Source organism: Mobula birostris, chromosome X (assembly GCF_030028105.1).
Source record: "Mobula birostris isolate sMobBir1 chromosome X, sMobBir1.hap1, whole genome shotgun sequence".
Lineage (NCBI taxonomy): Eukaryota > Metazoa > Chordata > Chondrichthyes > Myliobatiformes > Myliobatidae > Mobula > Mobula birostris.
Window position 1 is genome coordinate 32,764,788 of NC_092402.1, and position 16,006 is coordinate 32,780,793.

Genomic DNA, 16,006 nt, shown 5'->3' on the forward strand with positions numbered 1-16,006 from the left:
TTAATGAGGTGGTAATGTAAGTATTCAAATTCAAGTCAGTTTAAGTTTTGCTAACTGTTTTGCCAATCATTTTGTGGCCTTATTACTTCATTTTCCAAAATAAGGCAAGTAAACAGGTTATGGAATGATGAGTTTTATTATCATTATTCTCAAGGATATCATCAACCAAACATTTAAAAGATTTTATTTCAAAACAGACCATAAGTTACAACAGAAGTTATTGTCCATTGAGTGTCCTTTACAAGCCAAATTATTACAATGAAATGTTGATCTCTTTGAGGAATTCCTCCCAGTGTCACACATGTTCTTGAAAAGTACCCGCAAGGTTGTTTATTATTATTCTACAATTAATGTGTAAAATTTTATGAACATTTTTAGAAAAAAAGATAATCTCAGACAGAATATCATAAATACAGTTCCTGTTATTTGTCAGAAAAATTGTGCTCCATCATATCGTCTATTGCAAATTGAGTTTCTATTTTACAGCAAGTTCCTTTTTTTAATTATACTGCATTGGGCATGATTCAATGGATACATTATATCTGCTACATCAAAGAAACTGGTCACTAATCTAATAGTATACAGGCAGTAATAATTTAACCACTCCAATAAACCAAAAAATTAAATAACATAATTAAACATAGGCTAAGAATGCAGAATATTGTTTGTACTGAAATTGAGAAAATTATCAGTTCTTTGTACAGTGACAATCTGACAACTGACAAGAGTTACAAAATGCTCAGCTTTTTCTTCCTGATATACAGTTGTTATTATTTACAGTTTATGTGTATTACTACATGTACACAAGGAAGAGAGTGTGGGACTCTTGTAGTTACTTGGTTGTTCTGATGACTAATTCATTTCTACCCTGGTTCTTCACGAACTGTGGGTGTTGAATTTTATTTATTCATTCTCTCAGGAGGTTTCTCCCCTGCCCATATTAAACTTCACTAGAAACATGTAAGCTCTGATGTTGTTTTCCAAAACAGCAATAGACAAAAAGTTCAAAGTTTTGAAGTAAAAATTAAAGTTTTAATAGACTGCTCCAGTACTCTGAGCTGGGGGCTGGTGCAGTGAATTTGTTGCTGATAAGTGAGAGCCTGAGGGGTGTGTTGGGTACCAGTGATTGAAGTCTTCCAGGTAGTTCTGAGAAGAATTATGTGGGGTCTGATGCTGGAGGGGATTCCTAGTCGAACTGTGGCTCTCCCAAATAGCTGGAGAAGGAGGTGAATTGCATGCCATTGAGTCACTATTATTGGGACTGTGCTCCATTGTGAGTTCACCATTTTTATATAACTTCTTAAATTTGGATCTTCTGTTCTGAAACCAGATTTTCACCTAGACAGAAAAGAATGAAATGAAGTAATTAGAATCGGTGAGAAATATATTGTTATAAAGTACTGAGAACATGAAAGTTAAAATGCAACTATCCAGCAGGAGCTGCTGCCATTATAAATTCATTGCTTAGAATTACATAGATACACCAATTATTATAGAAACTATTTTATCATAGTTCATTTATAGGGAAAAGTAATTTCATTCTGTTGGTTGGTCTCTAGTACAGTACTTTCTATTTAACAGATGTAAACTTGTAAAGTACTAAAATAATATTCATCTGAGTTGTTTTACACTTTATGGATGCTCTTTAAGTAATCAGTGGCAGCCTATCTTAAAACAACAAAGAAAAATCCTGCTGATACCTGTGAAATATTTTGGATTGAAATATTTTGTTCCAATTATACCTGCAATTTCTAATGTTCCTCAACAGAGAAGACTGTTTATTAATCTCTGAGTTGCAACTTCTCTGCCAAACAGGCCATGGGCAATGGTGGATTTTAACAACAAAGTTAGCATTGAAGGATATATTTCTCCAAATAGTTGAGCTTAATGTTAACAGTTTCTTATTTCTATCTAGCCACTTGCAGAGATAATATAACCCCATGTTCAGATGGAGGAATAGACATTACACTGAGCTTGATATATTCATAGACCTTTACATATGTACACATAAACCCAATGGGTGTAAATATTTGCTGAATCCTACTTGATCATTAACGGAGCAATATGAATACCCACTAATCTCTTTATTCCCAGATCATTAATTTGCCCCATGCTCTATGTTGCAGCTTGTCACTATCCCAATTGGTGTATGTTTGGTAAAGTTGTAAAGTTCAATAATAAAGGGATTATCAGTACAACAAAAAGGGCATAGTGACAAGGAGTGAAATATCTAAGGAAAATAATTTTTATTTAACCTACAAAGCGAATTTACGAGAAAGAAACAGTGGGAAAATGTAAATAATGCGGCTTTGGGAGAGTGTGTGGAATGTTCTAAAAATATGTTCAGAGAAGGACATTTAAGGCATTTAAAAGAAGCCATTATCTCGGCTGGTGAACAGGGTTAGAAAAGAAAGCCACGGCCTTTCCGACAACAAAACAGGTGTAGAGCCTAAATATACAATGATACTAACTTCATCTTCTCAGGGCAAGCCTTAGCCCGGGGGTACAGGGTGAAATGCAGAAACAGTGGGCGCAGCAATACCGTAAGATTAGAGTGTACCTGTGTTTGCGTAAGTCCTAGAGAAGCTGCAAGCTCCGCTCTTTCAGGTAAAGCCAGATACTGCGCCTTTTGGAAACGCTTCTGCAAAGCCGCCAGCTGGAAGCTAGAGTAGATTGTTCGCGGTTTACGGATCTTTTTGGGTTTCCCGTTCACAATTCTCACTTCGGGATCCGGTTCTTCTTTCACTGAAACTTAAGCACAAAACAAACTTAAATAAAGATTCTCTGAATGGCCGAGTATCGCAACCCTGCAGCCGACAAATAATTTCCCCCGAACCAAGGGATTTTAATTCACGGTGTAAATGCAGAGAGAAAAAAAATCTCCACAGAATACAGAGTTAAAATTAGATGGCAGATTCCTTTAGGGCACAAGGATATCACGCTGATTAATGACATGGAAGAAACATACTGTCTCAGAACTCCTGGCCTTTTTCATACAACTACTAAGGTCAATGTTTATTTTTATTGAACAAATTACAGAAAGAGGGGGAGAACTGGTAATTATTATCATTTGTAATTATCATTGCAAGGTACAAGAGATTTGTTGTCTAATTTGAATAGTACAATCACTTTTCAGGTTTCCTGTTGCATTCATACCTGTATAATGTTTATTTAATCATGACTTTATATGCTTACTCAAATAGTGTGCCCATGGGGTATTAGGTAAGGTATCCTGACAGAGTGAAAATGCACAGTGCTACAGCGAAATCACTAACCCAACGACAGAGATCACTTGGACTCGTGAGGCCATTTTGTGGTTCTCATCTTTAGAACACTAAAGGGAGTTCATAATAGCTAATGTAAAATGCATGTTTACTGTATCGAGGCCGGCCATTCTGACTTGCTCCTGTCCATTTAACCAGAGGGAGTACGTTCAAACCAGGAGCTGAAATTTGGTTATGCTCCTAAACCAATATCCGATCTATTTCCCAACCCCGCCACACTGGTTGGGTTCAAATATCTCCATAAATAAAAAAATGAGGTCGCCCCACCTAAAAATGCAAAACGAAAACAATCTTTGCGGAATAACTATTTTAAACAGCGTATTTATGCAACTTATAGCAGACAAGCTGATAATCACCTCTGAACTTTTCCTATAGTTTCTGATTGATGCAAAACAAGTTTTCAAAAATACTCTCCCAGCTAAATATATAGCGCGATTTTCACAGTTGCGCCTGTGATTCTAGTTTCAATATAAGCATCGAACACGTAGTTTTCCTGCCCCGTGTGATATTCTCGTCAACATGCATAATATTTCTTATTCACACTATCACATCCGTTGGTTAACGACATGGTATTCTGTACCCGAGAACGTCCTCGTTACTTCTGTCATGTGAAAAACTACAGTGAGATTCCTCTACAAAGTATTGTACATCCCGCTGCGTAGCACTCGGTAGCATGGGCTTTTGTACATTTATCAGCGCCAGGCTATCGAATGCTTCACCTCTGGAGACTGTACTATTATGCTGTGTATGTTCAACCGATTAGCCACTCTGCAGTGCTTCGGCTGGTTTGGGTCATTGTAGATATATTAGTTAACAACTCAATAATGGGGTTATCGGCGTGATCGGACGTTTACCATCCAGCAGTCATTCTCCATTACTCTGGTGGAGAATGCATTCGTTTGGAAATAGTATTCTGTTTGACTTTCTTCCAAAAGTGTTTCTAGGTTCAGACACCGATTGGGAATTTCACGAACCTTACCTCTCTCGGCCGCTGATACTTGATGATCCCTGTGGAAATGGCCATACTGACGGTACGAGTTATTGAAAGTATAGTCGGGCTTCTCTGAATAGGAGCCAGGCCCTGGAAGATTGTTCAGATTAAACTGATGGTACGGATAATGGTTCACTGGTTGCGAATAGGTTGAAGTTGAGTAATAGTCCTGCGGCGGATGACAGGACTGTGGGTTATAGTAACCAACATCCGTCGCCGTAGACTCTGGAAGAGTTGGAGAATCTTTCGCGGGATGACATCCCATCGAACCCTGAATGTCCGTAAGAAGACCGGGCAGCTTTTTCTCATAGGTCCCACTCATTCTTCCAAAAAAAAAACTTAACTCAAAAAAGACGATTTAATCTTTAAAATGCAAGGCTCAAACTATGCACACATCACCCTGCTCGGTATAGATGAGATCCTTATAGCAATTGCAACTCAAAGCAAACTGATGTAACCCAACGAGCCCAGCGTGGTTAAACCCCTAATTATAAGGAACAGAAGGGTGGATACAGGAAGCCTATTGGTTGCAGAGATGTCGCCGGCAAAACCAGCCCAAGTTTTTCAGACTTCCCACGCTCATGTTTTGGAGCCAAGTCTATTATCACTCTTCCTCAACTATTAAAAGTGTCTGCCTGTTGGTAGATGCTCCCCCCAAACATGCATTTTCAGAATTTAAACTGAATTTAGAACAAGTTCCAGCGCGCTTCTTTTTAATCCCTCAGGCCGGCAACTCACTTCATCTCTTAAAAAGTGGAAGTTAACCCTTTTTTAGCGCGCGCATATAGGAAGATTGCGAAGGAAGAAGAGATAAGAGATCCTTTGAAGTATCTGCACTTAACACTTAGAATTCACGGAAGCATCGTAATATTTACAGTGGTTGAATTCAAACTTGACGTTGCATTCTGGGTCCAATAGTTGAGAGAGGGTTAGAGCTGAGAGCTGTTTTAAAACTAATAAATTCTGTTCTTTACTGTTAAATATTATTTTATTTAGAATACGGTTTAAGAAGGGTATACTATATATATGTGTGTATATATATATATATATACACACACACACACACACACACATATACACACACATATATATGTATATGTTTGTATATGTATGTGTCTATGTGTTAAGTGTGTGTGTATTTAATCTGTAGTCAATGATCACTCACATTTTACACACACACACACACACTTACTCTGTTTCATGCAAGATTACAAATCCACAAAATCGCAAAAAAAACTAAAAATTCACCTCCAGCAATCCAACAGACTGTTTTGGTTGCTGGGAGTTAGGTGTGGTCTAACCTGTGCAGCAAGTTTCCCATGGTTTCAGACGCCTCACACACACAGAAAAACAATGCTGTCTCCACCTTTTGCGAAACACCTTTCCACCGCGCGCCCAGAAGAAGCTGGAAACCAGAGAAGCTGTGTGTGAGTCACGGCAGCCGCCGCCAAAGGTGTTCTCCACAGTTACCCCCGCAGAGTTACACCAGCTAGAAGCGCCGAGTTACTGTTGTCTCGCTGTCAGGATGACGAATTGTTTACCTGACATAGTCAGAAAAAAAGAGAATACAGGCCGTGGACGAAATTAATCCAGCTGTTTAGAAAGCTGCTTTATTTCAAGAGTGTTGAGAAAACTTCGTTTTGATGCCAGAAGATGAATATTTAAAAACTGAAAACTTTAATTAATTCCAAGTAAACCCTTTTGAAAATATTTATCTGGTCCATTAGATTCAATCCCAAGTTTTAAATTGTGTGTTCACGTGAACCAAGGCTCCACAAATCACAATACATTAGCTAATCCCGGAATATTTTACACAAAATTTAACGATAAACTTGACATTAATTTAGCTCAGTAATGGACAATTCCACCCGAAAAAGTTTATGATGTCTTCAACCAACGCAGGTCTTTTACGTTTCATACCGTTCCATGCCGTTGGTGGGCAAACAAAAATTACGGGCAAAACTCGCGTCAGCATCTCTTAGGTGCTTTCACTTTTCAAGTTGTCTGCTGCCTGCTCCAAGGATATTCTTTAATAATTGCGCTAGAGAAAGGCACAACTTTGACTTTATACGGTATCCTTTACCACCATGGGACGCTGCGAAGTACTTCACAGCTAATGCAGCAGTCTTTGAACTGTGAATGGAAAATACAACAGCCAATTTGCACACAGTTAGCTCCTGCAAATGGCAATGTGATAACACGAACTGCATAATTAAAACATAATAGCAGTTATTAAAGGTTAAGTTAATTTATCTATAAATAATAGATGACATACTCGGGCAAATTTCCAAACCTTCTCATAAATAATACTCGCTGGATTCCCGAAAGGGCAGATGTGACTTCCACTTAAATACCTTGAAATTCATGCTCGGTTATAATGTTGAACATGTTATATATTGGAGGCCGTATGTTCAAATCAGGCAGCAATAAGTAGGACATACAATCGCTAAAATACAGGACATTGAATGCCGCCGGGGGATGATGAATTTCTAGGTCATATTTCATCCTGAACATTACAGCACCTGTCTAGATTTTTTCTGGTCCAACAGTTGGAGTGGCTTTTGGACTCCGTTCTCCTGGCGCAGGCAATTACTACAAGGCGAACGAAACTGATTTGGATTTGGCTATGGGTGGTGGGAACGTAGTGGGATACTATTGGGATACTTGTGATAGAAGCCACAATAACAAATTTGGCTAAGGTTGTTCCAGGACACAGTACGTTGTTTTCATGCTTATTGTTGAAACTAATGGAAAATGAGCAGGGACCAAATTGCATTCTCAAATGTTCGACCCTAATTTACACTTAAGCTGTACATGTGAGAAAAGGCCTTACACATAGATAATATTACAAGTTAAAATCCCTTTAACCAAACTAATGAATTAGACACAAGACATTTTTAACCGATCTTGGGGCCAAGAGGAAATTATTCAATGTACAATGGTGCCACCTAGTGTTTCTTCAATGTAGAATTGTCAAGTCCAACCATACTTAGGAATAGAGGTGGAGTTTGCAATTCTTGGCCAGTTCTACATAGAACAGTACAGAACAGGAACAATTACTTCGGCCTATGATGCCAAGCTAAACTAATCCCTTCTGCTTGCATATGATCCAAATTCCTCCACTTCCTACATATTTATCTGCCAATCTTAAAGCCTCTTGAATGGCAGAATCTATCAGCTTCCACTACTACTCCTGGATGTGTGTCCCAGACACCTACCACTTTCAGTAAAAAAAAACCCACCCTTCTCATCCTCTTTATACTTCTCGTGTTAAAGCTGTGTTTTCCTGTATTCCACACTTCTATCCTAGATGAGAGATTCTGGTTGTCTACTCCATCTATCCCTCTCATAATTTTATAAACCTGTCAGATCTCTCCTCTGCCTGATTGACCTCAAGGAAAACCATCCAAGTTTGATTTAGCTGTTGACATTAACTTTTCTTCTTCCACGGATACTGCTTGTATTTTAGTGTTTTAGCACTTGTTTTTATTTCAGTTTTCTTGAATCTGCCATCTTTTTAAACTTTTTATTTGTGACTAATTTTTCTGAAGAGAAATTCAATTTTAAGTAACCTTGCCAACAGTATTTTAGTATTAGCCAGCAGTGATAATGCAAACAAGATCTAAAATATATAAAAGTTACTTGATCAATATTCAAATAGACCTATTATAATATAATTTATGACTTGCTTAAAATGGAAATCTTAAAATAATTGCACAATTTTTATCATGTGGTGTTCAGTTTGATACAGTGGAAGGCACACTCCACCAATGAGTTACAAAGGGACCTGTTGTGTAACTGCTTAAAGGCACTGTCAGAACAAGGAAAAGTTGTATGCTGAACAGCAGATTCATCCTAATATGAATGTGTTGTACATATTGAACATGTCACATCCATGTGTCTGTTATGCATTTTGCTTTAATCATGGTGGTGTGTGGCAATATGTTAGTACACGCTGGGTTTGAGAAGTGAGGTATGTGCAAGAAGGATACTCCCTTTAAGGAACATTATTAATCATACCAGAAAGTCATGGATCATTGTTTTGGATGTACTTACACATTTTGTATGAGTTAACAAATGTCCTGATATAGTCAATAAATATTCACAAACAATGGTTTTCTATTTTCCTTACTTTATTTCAATTTTGGAGAAAAGAGTTAATTACTTTTTTTTTACAGTGACCTCTTCACTGCTTTCAATACAAATAAACATACAGCTGTCTTCTTCCCCCTTCCTTCCATGTCCTGATGAAGGATCTTGGCCCAAAATGTTAACTGTTTTTTCTTCTCTATAGATGCTGCCTGACCTGCTGACCTTCTCTAATGTTTTGTGTGTGTTGGCCTGGATTTCCAGCATCCGCAGAACCTCTTGTGTTAAACATGCAGCTATGGATTCAAAAACAAAATACTATTTTCTAATACAGGGAGAATGAAAAAGAAGAAAATAAACAAATGGCCCAAAATTTATTCAGAGCTATTCATTGCTGTATGCCCGCCTGCTAATCCTGCAGTTACCTTGTGTGGTACTTTGACAGTAAGTTAAGCAGCACAGGGGCTTGCTCATTGGCAATTCCACAGAAATACTTTGACAGCAAGTTAAGCCTCATTTCCGGGCTCAACCAACTGTCGAATGGCTTAAAAGTTTGTGAGTTTCTGCAGAGTTTTGCATTTGTAGAATTGTTGCTCTTTTTGCAGCAAATTTGGACCAGAACTATCATTTCATTCTCCATTGATACTTGCCAACTGGTTGAATTATTTTGGCATTTTCTGTTTTTACTTCAGTTATTAGCTTTGGCAGTCAGAGTTAACTCACTTCACTGAATGAGTACAACATTGTGGCTGTTGAAATAATGGACAGAAAATGCTGAGAATGTGTAATTGAAATGTCAGCACCGGAAGAAATATAAAGTTCCAGGCACTGTTGTCAGCATCGTCAATGTTTGCTGAATAATTCAGCTACTGACTGGCATGCAGAATATTTCTCAACTTTTCTTTAATGGTACTCCAGACTCCTGAAATTCAAGTTTCCGGTTGCTATGGTGAAATTGTTCTCTTTTAATGCAGTGGGAACATTGTAAGTAATAGACCATTTACACTAAGTACCTTAAGCTGTTTTTGAGCAGTTTCAATCCTAAACTTGCACACAGAGAGCTGTGTGATTTTGGGTACAAAATTACAGAAGGCATTTAGCGAGAAGTGTAAAACCTTCTCCAAGACAAAGTGCTACACTGACTAAAAATTGCTTTGCTACAATAGATTTATAGATCCCAAAGGAAATTACAGTGTCACAGTAGCATTACAAGTGCACAGATATACAAATATACAAATATTAGAAGTAAGAAAGAATAAAAAATAAGTTACCTCAAACAGTCTAACAGGAAGAGGCTTTTCACTTCCCTGGCTATAGGTTGACTCATTATAGAGCTTAATGGCTGAGGGTAACAATGGCCTCATATAGTGTTCTTTGGAGCAACACGGTTGTTTTAGTATATGACTGAAAGTGCTCATCTGTTCAGCCAAGGTAGCATGCAGATAGGGAGAAACATTGTCCAGAATTGGCAGGACTTTCCACTGGGTCCTTTGTTCCACTATAGCCTCCAGTGTGTCCAGTTTGACTCCTATAACAGAGCCAGTCTTTCTAATCAGTTTACTGAGCCTGTTGGCATCACCCGTATTGATACCATTGCCCCAGCACAGCACCACATAGAAGATTGTACTGGTGGCAACAGAGTGGTAGAACATCTGAAGGAGAGACCTGCATACTCCAGAGGAGCTCAGTATCCTCAGGAAGTAAAGGTAATTCTGGCCCTTCTTATTCTGGCGCCTCTGTGTTGGTGCTCCACTCAAGTCTGTCATCCAGGTGCACCCCCAGGTCCTCACCATGTTTGACAATATAATTAAAGTCAGGAACAAAGCAAGTGCAAAAGCTTAATCTTAATGTTGGATCCTATCAGAGAACTAACTCCCCTGATAAGATTGAATTTTTAAATGGCGTGTCCAAAACATATGAATAAGTGAAGCTTCTCCGTTGTTACACCTATCACAGTAGGGAGATATATCCCTATAAAAACGAGATAATTTATCCTTGGTCATATAAGCCCTACGAACCACTTTAAATTGTAGAAGGGAATGACGAGCACATAGCGATGAAGTATTAACCAATTTAAAAATCTCATTTCAAGTTTCTTCAGAAATTGAGGTCTGTAAATCCTGTTCCCAAAGATTTTTAACCTTGTCTAAAAAATTATTTCTCATTCCCAACAACATATCATAAATATTGGATATTGAACCATTATAGAATAGTTTCATATTAAGAATTTCATCTAATATGTTCTTATCAGGTCTATTTGGAAATGTATATTAGGAGATGTATCATATGTTTTGGACGTGCCCAAGTCTTGGAAAATATTGGAAGGAAGTATTCCAAACTTTTTCTGTACTCTTTAAAGTAAATTTTAAGCCTAATCCTTTGACTGCCCTTTTTGGTATTGTTGGAAGGAAAGATATCATTTTGAAGACATCTGATCTGCACATCTTTTATCTTTTATCTTTTATCTCTCTTATGGCTAGGAAGGTGCTTTTGTTTAAATGGAAGGATGCTGTTCTGCCTAACCATGCTCAGTGGTTACGGGATGTTATGGCATGCCTAAATTTAGAAAAGATTTGTTGTTCAATTTATGAATCTAACCAAGATTTTCAAAATTTGTGGCGGCCGTTTTTAAATTATTTTCATAATTTTTGACTTCTTGTTAAAGTATAGAAGTTGGTTAATAGTATATTTTATTATCTGATAAGTTTCTTTTTTTTCCCAAATAGCTTCGACTTTGATAGTGGGTGTAGATCTTTTTTCTTAATAAAATTGTTTACATTCTAATATATGAATTAATCTAATCGATATGAATATAGAATAAGGAGTTTGTTAATGTGATTCAATATACTGTATCTGGTATTATTATATTTTGTCTTTTGTTTTATAATATGTATTCTCTTGAAGTCTGTATTTTTCTATATAGAAATCAATAAAAATATTGAAAAAGAAAGAATTTTAAAATGGAAATCTATTAAATCACTCTGCAGTTCATAAGTTAGAACTTTTTATCTCATGACTAATGATGAGAATAGCTGGAAGATAATGGAACTTGTGTTGAACATGAGTTTACTTTCTTGGTAGCCTGAGATTTATTCAGCTGGGTTTTATTATTTTTTTAAATCTATTACTGTTTCACTTCATTTTAACTTTTATAATGATGCTACATTTTAAAACGAGCAAGTTGCCTGATGAACAAAATTTGACATTTAGTTACAAAATTCCTCATGATTTGCTACTATTTCAGCTCTAGATGATGTTAAAACAGGTTTTGGGAGTTACTTTTGCTGGTCGAATATTTTCTGGTCAACATCAGGGTCAAGAAATTTATGGCTTTGTAGCACTCTTTAGAAAATGAGAACTTCACCTAGGTAGATTCTGTAGTACAAGGCAATACTGCATTGTCAGAGATGCCACTTATTGGATGAGATGACAGTGGGTCTGGCTACTTGTTAAAAGGGGCAAAAGAAGTTTAGCATTATAACTAGAAGAAGCACAGAACTTGGACTCATTCAATGCTATAAAGAAATAATGTACTTTCTTGACCGGCTACAAAAAAATTAGTTGTAGGGCTTGCCGACATAGAATAGTACAGCAAGCTTCAAAACAATGTGGATACAAAAAACTGCAGATACTGAAATCTGGAACAGCACTCAAGCTACTGGAAGAGCTCAGCAGGTCAGGCAACAGCTATCCAGGGAAAAGGACCAGATGAATCCAGCTAAAGGGTCTCAACTCAAGATGTTAACTGTCCATTTCCCTCCACAGATGCTGCCTGAGTTCTCCAGCATTTTGTGCATTGCTCAAAAAAATGTAATTCACTGAAAGTGAAGGACTTTGAGACTTCCTTAGAGTATGATCCATTTACAAAAGTTTTTTTAGACTAATGAAGAACTAGGAAACTGACAAGTTAATGCTCCTTTGGTATCAACTCCAATGAAAATACTGTACATTTATTGCAAAGGGAACAGAAACAATGCTCAATCAATTACCTACTTATTTCATGAAAATCCTGTAAACTTTACTTTGCCATTTTATAGCAATCGCAATGGACAGAGTCATGGTCTTTCTGAGTCATGCTCCATCTCATATCAGCAACCTCTTTAATACCTACCATGTGCCATTCCTATAGCAGCACTAACTTTTTGAAGCCCTAAAGGTACAGTCTTTATCACCTACTACATAGACACTAATGAAGTGGATAGACCTCAGCTCTAACACCATACTGCATTGATAGTTTGCTGCTAATGAAGGCCACCACATTTAAAAATATCACATTTAAAACAGTTCAAAAGGTTTAAGTAAGTAAATCAAAAACTGTAAAGAATAAAAGATGTATAAAATTATGCTTTTAAACAACATACATTGAAATTATAGAAATTTATTAAAATATGTAATTAAAGTAAAAAAAATGAACCATTTACCTCCACTTCCCTTTTCAATGAAGGTCATTGATCTCATTCAAATCAATGGGCTATGCTTTCATGGATGGTGTGGAACTAAAAGATTAGAACTATTGACATTGGATTTCCAGCTTGCTTCTGACTTCTGCCTCATCAAGTGTAAATGCAGGTGTCGGAAATGGATTCCCTTTATTACTGGCAACAAGCAAGTAATACAATACAATCCAATGTATTAACCAACATCTAACTGGATGTATAAAGGAAGTGAATTAAGACCCTGTCAGTGGTCATCTCCTATAATTCTTTGACCCAAATAATAACCAATACTAATATGCTATGTGAGATTATTTCTACATAGGCTGATTTTTCCCATTTTTCACAGTTCTGAAATGAATAGATTATATTCTATCTTTGGGTTATTTTGAAATTTACATTAGAATGGAATACTTCCTATCAGTGGTTTTATAAACCATCAGCTTTGAGTACAAGACATTCCTTTTGAAAGATCATCATTCAAGGTAAAATAATAAAAGAAGGAATTTCACCCAGTTTGTTCCACATATTTCAAAATGTGAACTGATTTCACAGAAAAAAAACTGCTTTAAGTTAGTTATAAAACCATAAGACCATAAGACATTGTAGCAGAATTAGACCATTCAGCACATTGAATCTGTTCCGCCATTCAATCATGGCTGATATTTTTCCCTCTCAACTCCATTCCCCTGCCTCCTCCCAATTACTTTTGAACCCCTGAGTAATCAAAAATCTATCAACCTTTGCTTTAAATATACCCAATGACTTGGCCTCTACAGCTGTCTGTTCACTAAATTCCACAGATTCACCACCATCAGTAAAGGGATGTCCTTCTATTCTGAGGCTGTACACTTTCGTCCCAGACTTTCCTACTATTGCAAACATCCTGTCCAAATTCACTGTTTTTTGGCCTTTCAATATTCTCCTGATTTGTCTGTCTTTGTTGAACCTGTGAACACTGAGGTGTTGTGCAAGATAGCAGATGACTGCAAGACATTCTGTCAACAGCAGAAATCTCATGAATTTGGTAGGATTTGTAACCTTCATTACCACAGTGTTGTGAGCTCAGCAAGTATATTCACTGGGAAATATCCTGTTGTCCATTATGTGGCAACCTGAATATGAATAAGATCAAAATAAGTCAGCAAATTTCACGCCATATGCTAATGACATTAAATCTGATTCGCCTTCTGATGCAGGCAGACTTTGATGTTCACTTTGCCACTTTGTGCTGTTGGCATTGTTTGTTTGAAGCTTGACAGTTGCAGAAAGTTGGGAAACATTTTGATTCCTGCTACTAGTTGAGCCCCTACAGGAGGCAGAAGGATTGGTGATCCTGTGAAACTTATCACAATTATTTGAGAGACAGAAGCATCCCATTGCTCTTGGCCCTATCCGAAAGAAAACTAAAGTTTCCAGTCTGTTTTCCTGGGCCTCACGATGACTGGAGCTAAATACCAGGAATACATTTTGCCTGCTTGTACCTGACAATTGCAGTCAGAGCTTTGCAACTGCTGCAGACACCTGGTTTGCACATTTGTGCAGCTACCACCAACACCCCCCCCTCACTGTTTCAGATGGGCTTGCTTTTCAACCACTTACAGATCCAGCTGAAAACTGTACTAGGCAGACCTTGGGTTTTAATAGAGTGGCTAAGGTGTTTCCGGTCCCTCTAGTTGCTATTGCGAACTGCCCATTTATCAGGCGAGAAATGTACAGCTGGCAATTGAAAATCACCTCTGAAATCCCCAGCAGTTGCAAATGTGCATCTTAACCATATGGAAAATTAAATTGCTAGTCATGGTCGACACTTATTTAAAGTGATACTGATCCTAGAAGTGTAAACTTCAAACTCCCTCTCATAGTGACAAATATTTTGTCAGGGTCAGATGAGCCCCTTCAGATCTTAGCCAGATGAAGCCCATATTGAAAGAATCAACTTGTCAGTCCCTGGGAATGTATAAAAAATAAAGCATGGCTGTCTATGTTTTGAGTCTTTTAGACAGGGTTACAGCAGGTTAGCAGCATTCTTCAAGGCATATGTCTCTCCCTGCTTTGTCTGTAACAAAGTCTACAGTCTGTCTGATTGGGATGTTTCAAAACCTTATTTTCCAATTTGATTTATGCCAGCAGTTTTCTGCCAGGAAAATGCAACCAGTGTATAAAAGCAAGTGCGTACAAGTCAAATTAGTCTTCGCCTGTGAGTGGAAAATATATTGCTAAGGTTTACAGAAGGAGTATTTTTCTCATAATTAATGCATTCCCATTATCGTACGAATAAAACAAATAGGAGCAGAAGTAGGATCTTAGCTAACACTCCTTTTAATACAATTACTGATGATCTGATCTTTGGTCCCAATTCCACTTCCTTGTTGATCCTCATATTCTAGGTTCCCATTGTATTCTCTCCACTTCTTTCAGAATAGTATATTGACTCCCTGCCCACAATATTCATGGATAGACAACTCTGAAGATTAACAGTGATCTAAAAAAAGAAACTTCTCATCATAGCTTTAGGTGTCAAGCCCATTATCCCAAGACTGTGGCCCTAGTTCTATATTCCCTACCAGAGAAAACATCCACACATCAACTGCTCCATCGAATCCCCTCAGAATCAATGTGATCACCTTCCCTTCGTCAAAACTTCAGAGGAATTTCAAGGTGGTCAAGGTACAGCAATGTATGTATATTTCATTTTAAAACCAGCATGCAGCACTCCATCATGGCTGCCTTAGAGTGTGAACCTTGGTCGTGCATTGGTCTTACAGAGGAGATGAGTCTTTATCCTGACTTAGTTGTGGGAGGACCAAACAGATAAAGCATGTATACAGAAAAGGGAAAAGGAATGTACGTTTGCAGAGCTTGTAATCTTATACTGTAATGCAGTATATTTCCACTGAGAAGAACTATAACTATTCTTTTTTGAGAAATATGGGAACATAGTCCTAATAACCCAGAAATAAATTGCTATCTGAACTGGCATCACATAAGGAGACCGAAGAATACTCCTTGCTGCAGATGGCGTTTCAAATGTGGCCTTTTATGTTGTTGCAGTGGATTGCAAGGATTTTTTGTCACAGAGTATATCTTGTAATTTTTCTTTACTCGTAGAAACCGTAGAAAAACTACAGCACAGAAACAGGCCTTTTGGCCCTTCTTGGCTGTACCGAACAATTGTCTGCCTAGTCCCACTGACCTGCACACGGACC

At 37.5% G+C, this 16,006-nt stretch overlaps 1 protein-coding gene across 1 annotated transcript; it reads right to left on the bottom strand.

Annotated features, from left to right (window-relative positions):
• Nucleotides 1-1,032: 1,032 nt before the first annotated feature.
• On the bottom strand, nucleotides 1,033-4,597 carry dlx3b (distal-less homeobox 3b). The gene is made up of 3 exons (XM_072248929.1): nucleotides 4,264-4,597; nucleotides 2,561-2,751; nucleotides 1,033-1,338 (listed from the first exon to the last, which is right to left on the bottom strand). Exons 1-3 carry the CDS (start codon nucleotides 4,595-4,597, stop codon nucleotides 1,033-1,035), a joined length of 831 nt encoding a protein of 276 aa, XP_072105030.1.
• Between the last annotated feature and the right edge of the window lie 11,409 nt (nucleotides 4,598-16,006).